This window comes from Lynx rufus, unplaced genomic scaffold (assembly GCF_022079265.1).
Source record: "Lynx rufus isolate CCGP_SWC_20201006 ecotype Redwood Valley unplaced genomic scaffold, mLynRuf1.p SCAF_13, whole genome shotgun sequence".
Lineage (NCBI taxonomy): Eukaryota > Metazoa > Chordata > Mammalia > Carnivora > Felidae > Lynx > Lynx rufus.
The window spans coordinates 45073446-45088361 of NW_025814827.1; the positions used below are offsets into that span (position 1 = coordinate 45073446).

The 14916-nt window shown below is 56.1% G+C and overlaps 2 protein-coding genes and 1 long non-coding RNA gene across 3 annotated transcripts in view; 2 read left to right on the forward strand and 1 right to left on the reverse strand.

Moving 5' to 3' along the window:
* Positions 1-1771, reverse strand: part of LOC124508810 (uncharacterized) — a 34393-nt gene extending 32622 nt beyond the window's left edge. Inside the window, exon 1 of the long non-coding RNA XR_006961315.1 lies at positions 1661-1771. This is a non-coding gene — a long non-coding RNA (uncharacterized LOC124508810). The remainder of the gene's footprint in view (positions 1-1660) is intronic.
* LRP10 (LDL receptor related protein 10) lies at positions 825-6304 on the forward strand. Its single transcript, XM_047075434.1, has 7 exons — positions 825-1444; positions 1840-1884; positions 2405-2537; positions 3271-3461; positions 3578-4595; positions 4929-5058; positions 5188-6304. The coding sequence occupies exons 1-7, from the start codon at positions 1411-1413 to the stop codon at positions 5773-5775; spliced, it is 2139 nt and encodes a 712-aa protein (XP_046931390.1). The 5' UTR covers positions 825-1410; the 3' UTR covers positions 5776-6304.
* A 4158-nt stretch (positions 6305-10462) lies between these two features.
* On the forward strand, positions 10463-14916 carry REM2 (RRAD and GEM like GTPase 2). Its single transcript, XM_047075437.1, has 5 exons — positions 10463-10661; positions 11899-12240; positions 12482-12555; positions 13283-13490; positions 13849-14916. The coding sequence occupies exons 1-5, from the start codon at positions 10559-10561 to the stop codon at positions 14142-14144; spliced, it is 1023 nt and encodes a 340-aa protein (XP_046931393.1). The 5' UTR covers positions 10463-10558; the 3' UTR covers positions 14145-14916.

The following is a 14916-nucleotide window of genomic DNA, read 5'->3' on the forward strand; positions in this document are numbered from 1 at the left end:
ACATGAAAAGTGCTTAGATCTGTGCCTGAAGTGTGAAAAAAGCTCAAAAATTATTTGCTATTGTTGTTGTTTATTAATATTACCTATCAGTGCCACAGGAATAACAGCCCACATAAATAAGAAATATCTTCTGTGACTAATCATAATTGTTCTGAACTACAGAGCACTTCCTAGATGCTCATCGTGCATTAACGCCCTAAATGTTCATGACAACCTTAAAAGGGAGTTGCACTATTAACTCGGCTTCACAAATGAGAAGCAGAGAGGTTAAGTGATTTTCTCAAGGTCACAGAGCCAGCAAGTGGCGAAGGCACATTTATTCGTTTATTTACCATATATTGGGTTCTTACTGTGTCTTAGTAGGAGAGAAACCCCGTGGGTGCAAAGGTAAACATTCTAGGCCCCAACCTACAGGAAGTTTCAGTTTCTAGAGAAGGGGCGGGGCGGGGGCGGGAAAGAGGAGTAAACAAATAGTTATAACACCGTGTGGTAATTGCTATAATAGAGGCTCACGACAAAAAGTGCTGCCTGATCTCAGACACTGGGACAAGAAAAGTACTGAGAGTTTAAGGGTCCAAAGGAAAGACAAGACAGTTACGGAATAAGCAGTTGTCCTCTGGCCAACGAGTCCTGTTAACAAACGTGTCACGGAAGAGACCGAACAAAGCCGAGTTCAAAGTGGAGGCGGACAGCCTAGCCGAGGGCGGGTCTGACGGGTCCCGGCAGGGCCGGAAAGGGGTTAAGGAGAGAGGGTGGGCGGGGCGAGAGCGCTGATTGGCAGGGGTGGGGCCAGGCTCGTCACCCGCCCTCTCCCTCCGCCCGGCTCTTCCAACCCCTGGGCTGGCCGGGGTACCGCCCGGGCGAGGGCCGGGGAGCTGGGCCGAGCCTCCTATCCCCCTCCCCCGCTCCCCCGCCGCGTCCCGCCGGCTGGACGCGCAGGAGAAGTTGAGCCGCGCCCGGGCCGGCCCTGGGGGCTGACCGTCGGCAAAGTTTGGCTCGAAGAGGAAGTGGCTTCAAGCCCCGGCAGGTGGCGGCCGGGCCTGGACAGGGGCTCTCGCGGCCTGCGGACGGGCTCTGGGCGAGGGCGCGCTCCAGCGCCGGGCCTCGAACCGATTCCCGGGGCTTCGAAGCCGGCCTCGGGATAGAGCGCGGCAGAGAGCGCGGCGGCGGCGGCGGCGGGGGGGGGAAAACAACTCCGAAGTTGGCGAGAGGCACCGCCCCTGCTCCCGGACGGCCGCCGCCTCCCCGCCCCCAGCCCTGGCATCCAGAGCACCCGTGGGGGAGCCCGGGCCATGCAGCCCCCTCGGGGAAGCGGCAGTGGGGAGCCTGGACGCTCGGAGCGGCGCCGCCTTCCCACTGGATAGACGACTGAAGCTCCGGGACTCTTCCTGCACCCCCGGACGACTCAGGATGCTGCCCACCACTCTCCTCCTCCTCCTCCTAGGTGAGAAACCGAAACAAGACTACTAACCCGACACCCCGCCCCTGGGGCTGTCAGAGTCCGGGCGCTCTCTTTTGCCGTCCCCCACCTTCCCTGCCTAGCGGTGCCCCCCAGCGCCTGCCGCCGCATCCGAAGCTCCCTCCCCAACCTCCGGGAAGCTTCGAGCCACTCCCCTCAGCCCTCATCCTCCTTCAGGCTTCCCTAGATCGGCGTGCCTACCCCATCGGCCGTGCTGCTGTGGCTTCCTTCGAGGTCACACACCGCATCCTCCCCTGCTCCACTGCCCCTTTCCCATAAACTACCCGGAAATCCCAGATGGCTCCTTTCCTCCTTGAGTTACTCAGGTGAAGAAAACTAAGGGCGATTAACTCTCCTGTCCTTTCATGCTCTTCCTCTAGGAGGCGCTGTGGCCTATCCAGACCGGATCATTTTCCCAAATCCTGGTGCGTAAAGGATGCCCCTGGGGCCCCAAGGGTTTGGTAGTGAGAGAAGGCCCTTGAGAAGGATTCTCTCTTCCCTAAATTCCTCTGGCACCTACGGTGGTTTTAGAGTGGAGATCATCCACCCTTATTTTACAAACGGGGAAACATCCAGTGTGAGCTCTCACCTGGTAGTTAGGTACTATTTTGTTTTTCCAAATATTCATGCTTGGTCTCCCTAGCTGCAATGTAGTCTCCCTGATAGTAGAGACAGTATTTCCTGCTCCTCCTGGTCCAGCGGCTGGCACAAAGCCAACCTCAGATTGTTTCTGGTGTTGATACTTAAGGTGAAGCTATAATGAGTGTGGGAAGGAAGGGGACCAGCTGAAGACTGATTTTAAAGTGTGTGTATGTGTGGTTGGAGAAGGGCAGTTTCTCTGCTCCTTCTTGAAGAGCTCAGACCCTTAGAAGCCTCAAGCCTGGGGGCAGGGGCTGTGACAGTAATGGGCTCTCAACCAGTGTCCCTACCTTCCTCACTCTCCAGCCTGTGAGGACCCCCCGGCAGTGCTCTTGGAAGTGCAGGGTACCTTACAGAGGCCCCTGCGGGACAGCCGCAGCTCACCTGCCAACTGCACGTGGCTCATCCTGGGCAGCAAGGAGCAGACTGTGACAGTCAGGTGAGAAACGGGACAAGACCCTATTACCCTCCCTCCCCTAACCCCCTCCACCATGGGAAAGCCTTCAGGAATCACTTCTTCATGGAATTTCCATTCCTGTCAACAGGGGAAAGAGTAGGATTTGATTTGGCCTAGTCTTCCCTAAAAACCTGGCTTATTGTGGGCCACAGTAAATTGGAGGTGAGCTGGGGCAGACATCTAGCTTGGATTCTAGTCATCTCTGAAGGACAGCAGTCACTCTAGAAACAGTCCTTGGGCTCCAATATGGCTGCCCTGAGGAGTCCTTCAGTCCATTGCACATCCTTGCCTGGGCTTCAAAAGCTATTCCTAATTAGCTTAGAACCTACCTCAGCCTCCCGAGATGTTTTAAACGGTACAGGTCTCTCCTCAGTCTCCTCTGACCTTGAGCCATAAGATTGGGACCCATGTTAAGTACCTGGCTACTTGCTTCACAGAGTTCACTCTCCATGAATTTATCCTGAAAGGAGTAGGTGAAGGGAGAGGGCAGTCTGGGGAGAGCCTGAGGGATCAGAATGCCGTGCTGCCATGGGCCTCTGTTAGGACTATTGCCATTGACTACAAAGGAATTTGGCTGAGTTCATTTGGCTGTTTGGATTATGGATGAGCAGGGGTTTGTGCTTCTTGGGGTACAAGGGGCCTGACGGCACTGGGAGAGGAAGAAACCAGTGGTGGTCACAAATATCTCACATCCTGCCTTCTTCCACCCATCTAGGTTCCAAAAACTGCGCCTGGCCTGTGGCTCAGAGCGCTTAATCCTGCGCTCCCCTCTCCAGCCACAGATCTCCCTGTGTGAGGCACCAGCCAGCCCTCTGCAGCTGCCTGGGGGCAATGTCACCATCACCTACAGCTATGCTGGGGCCAGAGCACCCGTGGGCCAGGGCTTCCTGCTCTCCTACAGCCAAGGTATGCTGTACGCTGTCCATGGGACTAGAAGAACAGATAATAGAAGCCCCAGGGAGGAGGGGAGGATCCTACCAACTCTGGTGCTTCATGGTGTCTTCTCCATGATGTCTCTGCAGATTGGCTGATGTGCCTGGAGGAGGAGTTCCAGTGCCTGAACCACCGCTGTGTGCCCTTGGCCCAGCGCTGCGACAGGATCGATGCCTGTGGCGATGGCTCTGATGAGGCAGGTTGCAGCTCAGACCCTTTCCCTGACCTGACCCCAGCCCCTGTCCCCACCCCACCCTGCAATCATACCTTGGAAGACTTTTACGGGGTCTTCTCTTCCCCTGGATACTCACACCTGGCCTCAGGCTCCCACCCCCAGTCCTGCCTCTGGCTGTTGGACCCCCATGATGGCCGGCGCCTGGCAGTGCGCTTCACAGCCCTGGACCTGGGCTATGGAGATGCAGTACATGTGTATGATGGCCCTGGGCCTCCCAAGACCCCTCGGCTACTGCGCAGCCTCACCCACTTCAGCAATGGCAAGTCTGTCACCGTGGAGACGCTGTCTGGCCAGGCCATCGTGGCCTACCACACAGTTGCTTGGAGCCATGGTCGGGGCTTCAACGCCACCTACCATGTGCGAGGCTACTGCTTGCCTTGGGATCGGCCCTGCGGCTTAGGCACTGGCCTGGGGGCTAGTGAGGGCCTCGGTGAGCGCTGCTACAGTGAGGCCCAGCGCTGCGATGGCTCATGGGACTGTGCCGACGGCACGGATGAGGAAAACTGCCCCGGCTGCCCACCTGGACACTTCCCCTGTGGGCCTGCTGGCACAACCAGCACCACAGCCTGCTACCTGCCCTCTGACCGCTGCAACTACCAGACTTTCTGTGCTGATGGAGCAGACGAGAGACGCTGCCGGCACTGCCAGCCTGGCAACTTCCGCTGCCGGGACGAGAAGTGCGTGTATGAGACATGGGTGTGCGACGGGCAGCCAGACTGTGCCGACGGCAGCGATGAGTGGGACTGTTCCTATGCCCTGCCCCGCAAGGTCATTACAGCTGCGGTCATTGGCAGCCTGGTGTGTGGCTTGCTACTGGTCATTGCCCTGGGCTGCACCTGCAAGCTCTATGCCATTCGCACCCAGGAGTACAGGTCAGTGAGGGTGCAGCCAGCTGCAGGGGTGGGGGGCTGAGGGGAAGACCCTGAGGGTGCCCACACTGGGGACAGGCTCTGGTGACCTGCTTCTGGGTTGGCTCCTGGAGTTGTCCAGCTTGGGGATGGGGGTGCTCCTCTGAGGAAAGGACAGGTCTAGATCCTGAAGGCAGTCTCCAAGAAGGAGGGGAACCTCGCATGGCTCTTGGGAAAGCCAGGGCATACATAGCTCAGTGGTCTTGGCCTGGGTGTGGAGGGAAAAGACGTGTCCAGGCTAGGACAGGCTGCTCTGTCCAGCACCACCTGTGACTGAGCTGCCCTCATTCCTTCCAGCATCTTCGCGCCCCTGTCCCGGATGGAGGCTGAGATTGTACAGCAGCAGGCCCCACCCTCCTATGGGCAGCTCATTGCCCAGGGTGCCATCCCACCAGTAGAGGACTTCCCTACGGAGAACCCTAATGATGTAAGTGACCTCCCAGCCCAGTACTTCCTGCTTCCCAGCCTCCGTGGCCCTGCGCCTGTACCATTCTTCTTTGAGGCTCCTGGCCCTCCCCACCTCCCTGACTCTGATGTCTGCCTCCTCTCCTTGCAGAACTCAGTGCTGGGCAACCTGCGTTCTCTGCTACAGATCTTGCGCCAGGATATGACTCCAGGGGGTGCCTCAGGTGCCCGCCGCCGCCAGAGGGGCCGCTCTATGCGCCGCCTGGTGCGCCGTCTACGCCGCTGGGGCCTGCTTCCTCGAACCAACCCCCCAGCCCGGAACCCAGAGACCAGATCCCAGGTCACACCCTCTGCTGCTCCCCTTGAGTCCCTAGATGGCAACGCAGGTCCGGCCCGTGAGGGCGGGGCGGAAGGTGGGCAGGATGGGGAACAGGCACCCCCACTGCCCGTCAAGGCTCCCCTCCCATCTACCAGCACATCTCCAGCCCTCCCTACCATCTCTGAGGCCCCAGGGCCACCGCCCTCCATGTCCCCAGAGTCATCACTGCTGTCTGGAGTGGTGCAGGCCCTGCGAGGCCGCCTTCTGCCCAGCCTTCGGCCCCCAGGACCAACCCGGACCCCACCTGAACCCCACACAACAGTCCTGTCCCCAGAGGATGAGGACGATGTGCTTCTGGTGCCACTGGCTGAGCCAGGGGTCTGGGTAGTCGAAGCAGAGGATGAGCCACTGCTTGCCTGAGGTGACCTAGCTCCCTTGGGGGCTTTGGTCGCAGTGACAACCCTTTAGAGGGCAACTCAGCTTCCCTTTTGCTACTTCCCTCCCTGACCCTCTGTTTGAGGGGACTTGGCAGGCCTCCTGTGACCCTGTGTAGCTGCTGTAAAATTAGGTATCCCTCAGGAAGGGAGAGGGCTCACACAGAGCTCCCTCCGCACATGCCCAGAGACCACCGTTTCTCTACCACCACTGTCTTCCCACACCACCACTCAGGTGGCTGTTTTTAAAAAGTAAATTTCTTAAAGGGTCACAGGCCCGGACACTCCATCCTTACCAAACCCCTACCCCAAAGTGGCCTTTCAGCACCAGAATGTCAATTGGCTGGAGATCTCCAGCACCCAAGGGAAGGATTTGGGCAGGGCCTGAGGTTTTGCCGACTGTGATCCTTCCTGCAGGGCCTGGCTCATAAAAAGAGCACAAAAACTGCTTTTGTCCCATAGCTAGGTCATTGCCCAGCAAGTCAAGGTTGAAAATAAAAGAACCAGAAATTTAAGATTTTTGTAAATGAGCTATAACCTGAGCCCTGTCTCTACCCATCTCAGCTTACGCTCCCCTCGCCTTGCCCCTCCCTGTGAAGGTCTCTGCTCTGCCCTCGGAACGCTGCCCTCTTCCTACTTCTTCTAACCACATACCCTTGGTTTTTACACCACTCTAGGAACCCTAAGGACTGACCCTCTCCACCACCTCCACCTATTACCTGGGGCTCAGCCCTACGGTGACTGACACCAGGGGTCAGCACCAAGCCTCTTTACTCACCACCAGGCCAGAAGTCTAGTGAGCCAGCTGGGCACTGTAGCGGGAATGTTCCCATTCATGGAGTACTCCCAGAGCACAGATCATAGAAGCAGAATGTCCCTAGGGGAACGCAGGAGCCTTAACTCCTGGCCTCTACCCTCCACCCCCACCAAGCAGTTACAGTCTGTCCTGTGCAAGATAGGGGAACTCTTGGCCAGGATGCCTCAAAGCAGGCAAAAATAAGTTGTGAGAAAAAAATCATAAACGTCTGGGGTGTGAAGATGCTGGCATCACTTTGACCAAATCCAAAAAGGTCTGCCTAGAAGAGGGCCCAAACTAGACTCTGAAGAATGTGGTCCATAGGTGGAATAGAGTTGTGGATTCTAGGAACAGTGAGAATCCACAGGATAAGAAAACTAAGCAGATGTGAGGGCTAGGGCTGCAGGCTGGACCCCAGACCTCCTAAGAAAAGAGGCAGGAGTGTAAGCAGTGGCCAGAACTGAAGAGCTAGAGTGGGTGATGGAGGAGGGAATAACCTGGAGAAATGTTGGAGCCCAGCCTCTGGTAAGTGAGGTGACAGAAGCCGTCCCAGAGTTTGAAATGAAAACTGGGACAAGGGATACAGAAAGCGTCTATGGGGGTGGCATGGAGCTGTGGCATTCCCGAACAGAAGCAGACTCTCCTCAGGCTCGCCCTCACCCTTCCTGGCCGGCCTGGTCTAGCCCCAGCCTCTGGCGGAAGGGCCCTGTTAATTACAGCCTGTCTGTGTCTGAGCCCACATCCGCACACCGAGCACCAACCGCATGTTTCCTCTTTTCAGTGAGCAAGAGCCTAGGGAAGTGGCAGAGAGTGAATATGGTATAGTCCTGGATTGAGGGATCTTGGGAAAGACCCAGATTCCTTTGACTCCAGACCCTCTCCAGAGATTGGGGAAGGGACTTCAGAGATCCCCATCCTTGCATACCCTTCTCCCTTTGTGTCTTCCTTCCCTAGTGCTAACAGTCCCTGGGTTCCCCTAGTGAAAGGCCCAGGGAAGCAGGGAATGCTGATTTTCCTTCCACACCTCCCCATCTCCTGGTTTGCACCCTCTCCCTTGCTCCTCTCCTTCGCTGACAGCCTCATCACTTGTCCTGCTCCAGATCTTTGACCTCCTGGTGTTATTTGTAATTTGTGGACGAAGACATGTTAAAAGAATGCTCCTCAGGGTGGAATGCTTCAGGAAGCCAGAGGGAAGACCTGAGGGTAGAGTTCACTGGGAAGGGCTGTGTGTCCTGAGCCTGAAAGAAGTTTCTCTAGGTGCTGGGTGTATGCTCTAGAAGGTGGAAAGGGTAATGCTACTTTTGTCAGCCACAGAGAAGCCCCAGGTTGGTGGGAAGAGGGGACTTAGCCTTGTACAGGCAACATGGGAAACTCAAAAGGTCCCACCCAGGAGAGGGTGGGGAACTGGGGAGCAGTCACCCAAGTTTATTTGCACCAAGCCCTATGGAAAAAGAAACAAAGCCACGTCACATCCTATCAGGACAGAGACAACACTATCCAAAGTGCCCAGTATTGGGGCATGGGACTCCTGTCAAGGCTCTCAGTGCAGAGGAGGGAGGTGTCTCAGCATGAGATGGAGATCAGGCTGGGAATCTGAGATAACAGCACATACCAGCATTGAGTCCTTAAGAATCTGGGACTGAACCAAGCTCCAGGCCCTGCTGGGAGGGGAGAGGGACCCCTAGCCACACTGCCTGAGGTTGTGGGAGCACCAGATAGTTGGGCAACCTGCTGAGTGCCAGATCCTTTTTCATGTGTAGTGAGCCCTCAAAACAAGGCTGTGCCATGGGCATCATAATCCCAATTCACAGGTTTGGAAGCAGTTTCAGAGGAATTAGGAGACTAGCCCAGTCTCTACACAGAGGCAGATTTAAACCTGGATTGGTTCAGTTCCAAATTTCACCCTTGCCCCACTATTCCACAGACTCTCCCGTGGAGGAGAGCCAACATTTCTCAGGTTATTCCCTCCTCCACTTCTTACTAGTGGGATAAGAGAGAGAGTGGTTCAAGGTGAAACCCAGCTGGCTCCTGTGACCCAAAGCACAGTCAATGGTCATGGTCAATAATCCTTCCTGGGGTCTGCAGCCCCCGTCTCACTCTTATATGGTATCATAGGAATTAATCCAACCACCTAAGTGGGTTTTCCAGATATATGAAGCTCACCCCTTTACAATATAAAACTTTTAAAACTCATTTTGGAAGGAAATCATTCTAAACAGTCTTCAGCACATCTGCAATAGAACACAAATTTTTCCAGATGGCTGAGGATCATTCATAGAAACCAATGGCTTCTCTATAACAATGTTTTCAGAAGCTGTAACAGTGTCAGGGAAGCTGTTCGCCTTTTTGCCAAAATGCTCTTAGATGACTTTTTAAATGCTTATGACACCTTTAAAGTGTTTTGTGGTGTTGTTGCCCTTGCTACTGGGTGATCAGGGGTCACTTGCTACTCTAATGTTCTGTAATTTCCTGTAATGAGTATAGGAACACATAGACACATACTGAAATTGTAAATAAGGACAAGGGAAGCTGTGATTGAAGCCTGGAGAGTCTATCCAATGAGTAAAGTATGTAAGTACTGTAGTTGCTCAGGGGTCCCTTCTGCTCCCCCTAGACCCCAAACGTTGCCCCGTAGTTCATCTCCGGTCAGTGAAGTGTTACTGCACATTAGTCCATGATTACTATTTGTCTCTTCCGTTGGAGGAGTCCCCTGAAGATTACAATACAGACTGTTCCAAATAATAGAAGACAGTTGGAATATTTAAGACAAAGAAGGCAGCAAGGCAGATGAAAAACAGTCTTTGGCGTTGGAAGAACCAGGGTGGGAATCCTGGTGTCCCCATTTTCCAGCTGATGATTGATTTGGGGACAGGCTACCCCCCTACCACTCTAAGCCTTCAGGTCATGAGAATGACAGGAGATAATGCAGGAAGCTGCTTCACACAGCACCTGGCAAACATGGGGTGAGGAGGAGCCAGAAAATCAGAAGGTATGTTTGGGTGCTTGCAGCGTCGGGAAGAAAGATAAGAGCTGATCTGAAGGGAAAGGGCTTTCCACACGAAAAAGGATCTGGCACTCAGACAGGGAAAAGGAAGCTGGCAGAAAAGGAGCAGTAAAGGAGAGGTGCCATGCTGGCTTCCCACAAAGACGCAGACATCATCGTGTAGCCCAGGAGGCCTGGTGGTGCCCTGGAGAGTGTGGAGAGGGGGCTGGCACTTGGGACTGGGAACTTCTAGAGGGCTAAGCTCAACCTGTGTACTAACACCAGGTTGGTGGGCCTGGCAGGGAGGGAGAGAAGGGGAGCCCACATGGTTCGCATCCACCTAAACGTAGTGACAGAATGAAGCTGCCCAAACAAGGCAGCCATCTCCCCTTCCTTAGAGCCCCCATCTGCCTAGGGGCCCAGCTGGGAAGTGGCTACTCTGGTGTGTCTTAACCCAGAAGGGGTGGTATGGGAAAGGAGAGGGTGATGGGGAAGCTTGGTGCCAGGGTGACCGGTGTCTTTTGGTTTCTGCCTCCAGGCCCTCCATTTAGCCACTGAGCAGCCACTCTGAGCTGGACACTGGGCTGGGAGACTGAGAGTACACAAATGACGCACAGTCCTGGTTCCTGGACTCCCAGTCCCTGGGTCCTTGCCTCTGGCCATCCTCCACTCCCTTACCCACTGACCCCTCAGCCCACTTCTCTGAACGCCTGTCTCTTTTGCTCCTCTGACTCCAGTCTGTTCAGGTCTTAGCCAGACTCCGCAGTGTGTGTGCTCCCAGAGGGAAGCCACACAAAGGAAGGGGGGGGGCAGAAAGGAGGGAATCCCGCTGACATCACTGCTCATTAGCATGTGTGACCTCATCAGGGGGCGGGACAACTTCCCCAGGTGTTGGGGGGGGGAATGGGGGTGGTATTTAAGGGAAAAGCTGACAGTGCTGCTGAGTGAGGGAGCGGGGACTGCAAGCGGCTGGGCTGCACACGCACACGAATGCACACGGACCTCGACACGGACATGGACACAGACACAGAAACCACAGCACTCTGCCCCTCCGGCAGCCACCAGGCCTCCCCCCCCGGGACGCCCATACCAGGTGAGGGCTGAGCTGGGCAGGTTTCCAGCAGAAACCACGGGGGGTGGGAGCTGAAGCTCTGGTGGGGAGGTCAGAACTGGCGGCCGACAGAGCTTGAACCCAAACAGCAACTAGGGAAGTGGAGAAGCCTCCCGCTCACACCAGGACTGAGGCTGGGCTGGGCTGGGGGCTGCGGAGTGCTGCCTAAACACCCCCACCCCCCATCACTCCGGGGCTTCGCTGGGGAAACTGGTGCTTAGCCCCTAGGTCAGCCTCATTCCCATGAGGCTGGGATGGGCAGGAGGGATGGGGGAAAGGAAAGGGGCAGCCCACAAGCCTGGGGATCACAGGCTGGGGGCTACCCTGGGGACCTGTTGTAAGGGTTTCACTGGCTCGAGGAGGCCCTGGCTGCCAGCCAAGTATTGATCCTGGGCTATTTCCAGCCTCTCTCCCTCCCCCTTTGTTGTGTCTGTCGTTCTTCCTCCAGTTACCCTGACCCATGCATTGTCACTCTCCCTCTTGCTCATGCTCCCGCTCTCTCACTCTCTCCCTCCCTCCCTCTACCTCACCATGAACACAAGATTCTCTGGAACTCACGGGAAGGTCAGAGATGCAGAAGGGTTCTCACACACAGCCATGCACCAGGAGTGCTCACTTAGAGGGCCATTTGAAGAAGCGAAGAGGCGGCAATTCTCACACACCGTGGAGGGGGACCCAATGCACACATCGTAATGAGCAAAGGCCCTTCCCTGGGCATAGGCTCCCCACAAAGTTTTTGACTCTACCAGTACCCACCCCCCAGAACCTGGGCAGCAGCTTCAGCTTCTCATCCCCTGTGCCCCTCCCCAGTGTGGGGACAACCAGTGCGGAAGCAGTGGAAGGCAGGGCCTCTTGGTGGAAACAGGGGCAGCCCTCAGGGCCAGAGGCCTAGTCTGGGGGTGTGCCTGTGTGTCAGTGTGAAGAGTGAGTGGGTGTGCGAGCCTGCGCACAGGTGCCTCCCCTGCATGGGGCATGTTTTAAACAGGTTGTGGCTGGAACCACACTGGCTAAGCCTTCAGCTCAGCTCCTCAGAGCCCCACCAGTTCAGGCTTCTGAGGGAATTCAGTGTAAGAAGTCAGACCAAAGATTCTCAGCTCCTTCTGGGGCATGGTCATCAGCTGGGCCTCTGAAGCCAGAGCAGCCAGGATTGAGCCCTCTGCAGATGGCCAGGCATACCTTCACTCATAGCTTCTTTCTCTTTGCCTACCCCCCACCTCAGAAACAGATGCCACACTGCTGAAGAAGCCAGAGAAGCTGTTGGCAGGGTTGGACCGGGGTGGGCCACCACCGGCCCCAGGGGCACCCAGACGAAGAGGCAGTATGCCTGTTCCCTACAAGCACCAGCTGCGGCGTGCCCAAGCTATAGATGAACTTGACTGGCCACCTCAAGCCTCATCCTCTGGCTCCTCTGACTCCTTGGGCTCGGGGGAGGCAGCCCCCACCGAACAAGATGGCATCTTCAAGGTCATGCTGGTAGGGGAGAGCGGCGTGGGCAAGAGCACCCTAGCAGGCACTTTCGGCGGTCTCCAGGGAGATAGTGCTCATGAGCCAGAGAACCCAGGTATTTGGAGGGGAAACCCTGAAAGGGTCAAAAGCACCTGCGGACCCCTAGTCAGGGATGCAAGAGGCATGAGCAGCCCCCAGAGGCCAAAACCTAAGAGAAGTTACTTCAATGCTTTCTGTGGCAACCTCCCTGGAGGGGGTCCCTGGTGCTGGAATCTGAGGCGTCCCTGGTTACCAGGTTTCATGAGTGTTGGGGAGCCTCCTGATGGGCTCTATTCCCTGTCCTTATTTCCCAACAGAGGATACCTATGAAAGACGCATCATGGTGGATAAGGAGGAAGTGACTCTAATTGTTTATGACATCTGGGAACAGGTAAGAACTAAGACAGGGCTGTAAGCAGGCAATGAAACCTAGGAGAGCTGGGGAGGGGCAAAGTCTGGCTGAAGGCGGGTGGCTCTGTAGGCCCTGGTTTTAATATGTACTGGACATATGACCTTTCATATGTGTCATCCAGAGAGCAAAGGCCCACATCAATTGTGCATACCATGGCACTGAGAGCCGCTGTCTTTCCAGGATCTTCTGACCCTGAGGAAAGTTAGGATCTGAATTTGACAAACCCTGAAGCTGCAAGCCAGGCTACACACCCTGAAATTGACCCCATCCATACGTGTTTCAGCCTGGAAGAGTCTTACCTGACAGGACACGAGCTCAGGGCTCTGGAATATCAGGGAAGGGAAATAAGTGAGGATTTATGAATGTTTGGACAAAAATGGTTACCACATAGAAATGAGAGGCCAGATTACATACAGCTGAAGAGCATTCATTTTTAAGTTAAGAGTTTAAGCATATGAAAGTAGGATGGGCTACCCTAGCCTAGGACCCTATCTCCCCAATTCTCCCATGCAGGGCTCACATTACAAACTACTTTCTCCTCCAAAACACACTCTAGGGATGGAGATTATGCCATTAACTAGCTCTGCTGTCCTAAGCAGGTGGCTTCTCCCTCACATCCAGATTCCTCATCCTTGAGATGTATGTGGGGAACAGGTTCTCCCATGCCTCCAGCCCTGACATCCCACCACTCTCTGCCCACATGCAGGGGGACGCAGGGGGCTGGCTGCGGGACCACTGCCTTCAGACCGGGGATGCCTTTCTCATCGTCTTCTCAGTCACCGACCGACGAAGCTTCTCCAAAGTTCCAGAGACCCTACTTCGGCTCCGGGCTGAGAGGCCCCACCACGACCTCCCTGTCATCCTTGTTGGAAACAAGAGCGACCTAGCCCGCTCGAGGGAGGTCTCACTGGAGGGTGAGTATCCTGGACCTAATTAACACTTGCAATCTCAGGGGAGATTCCAAGTGACCTCTTCTCCACAAGGCCCTTCTACCCTTCCAGGACAGGCTAAGGGCAGACTCCCAATACCCATGTCTAGCGCCGGAGAACCCCTTCTCTTCACTCCTCACCTCTTCGCCAAGGCCCCTTTATCTCCTTCCCTCGGCACCACCAAGACCCTCCACCTGATCCCTGCCTGTTCTCAGTTGCAAGAGATTCACCTGCCAGGACCCCTTTGTACTGCACAGCGGGCATCTCCCCAGGCCCACCCTTGCCTGGCCCCGCCCCGGGCCCAGTGTAGCCCGCGGGCTCCTCAACCTGTCCCTTCCTGCAGAGGGCCGCCACCTGGCAGGGACATTGAGCTGCAAGCACATCGAGACGTCGGCGGCGCTGCACCACAACACGCGGGAGCTCTTCGAGGGCGCGGTGCGCCAGATCCGGCTGCGGCGGGGCCGGAGCCGTGCCGGGGGCCCGCGGCCCGAGTGGGGCAGCCCCGACGGCCCCGCGCCGCCCGCGCGCCGCGAGAGCCTCACCAAGAAGGCAAAGCGCTTCCTTGCCAACCTGGTGCCGCGCAACGCCAAGTTCTTCAAGCAGCGCTCCAGGTCGTGTCACGACCTCTCCGTGCTCTGAGCCGCGGTCGTCATGGCCACCGCGGTCGCCATGGTCACCGCGCCCTCAGCTCACCCCTTCACCCCGCCCCGCCCCCGTCCGGCTTCCTTTGTGAAGACCGTCTAGTAAACCAAAAAGTCTGAGGGCGCGCGGGTGTGGCCGCGGGGGGCGGGCCCCCTGCCCCCAGCCCCTGGTGGGCGTCGCCCCCAGCCCTGCCACCACGCGTGCCCTGGCTACCTCCCCGCCCAAGAGCGCCTAGAAGGCGAGGACGCAGACCTGCGGGCGGGCGCGCTGCGGTCGGCGGGCAAGGCGGCTTCTGGCGGGCAGGAGGGGATATAGTTCCGTGAGCTACTTTGACTTTTATTAAGTCGCGCTTGACCACCTCTCCTGTAAAGAGACCTTGAAAGTGAGAACTGGAAAGGTGCTTGGTAGACCTCTTTACAGTTCTCTGCGCGAACACGCCTCATCTTTAAGACATCCTTAAAGGTAAAAACACTGGAGACGCTTCTTTGAGACTTTTCCCAAAACGTGCTGGCTCTTACCTGCTGCACTTGTCCACTTTGCCTTTAAGAAGTTCTTAAAGGCAAAGGCCTGGAAGTGCCATTTTTCAGAATCGATTCTGTGATTTACCACTACATCACGGCACTTCCCTTTTAAGGTTATTAAAGGTAAGGTTTGGACAGACTCTTGCCTTCAGATGCCATTGTTAAGAGCTGAGCAGGCAGCACCCTGGGCCCAGGAGGCCCCAGCAAAAGAGCCACCCTTCCCTTTTCAATAAAGAACTTTTCTACTA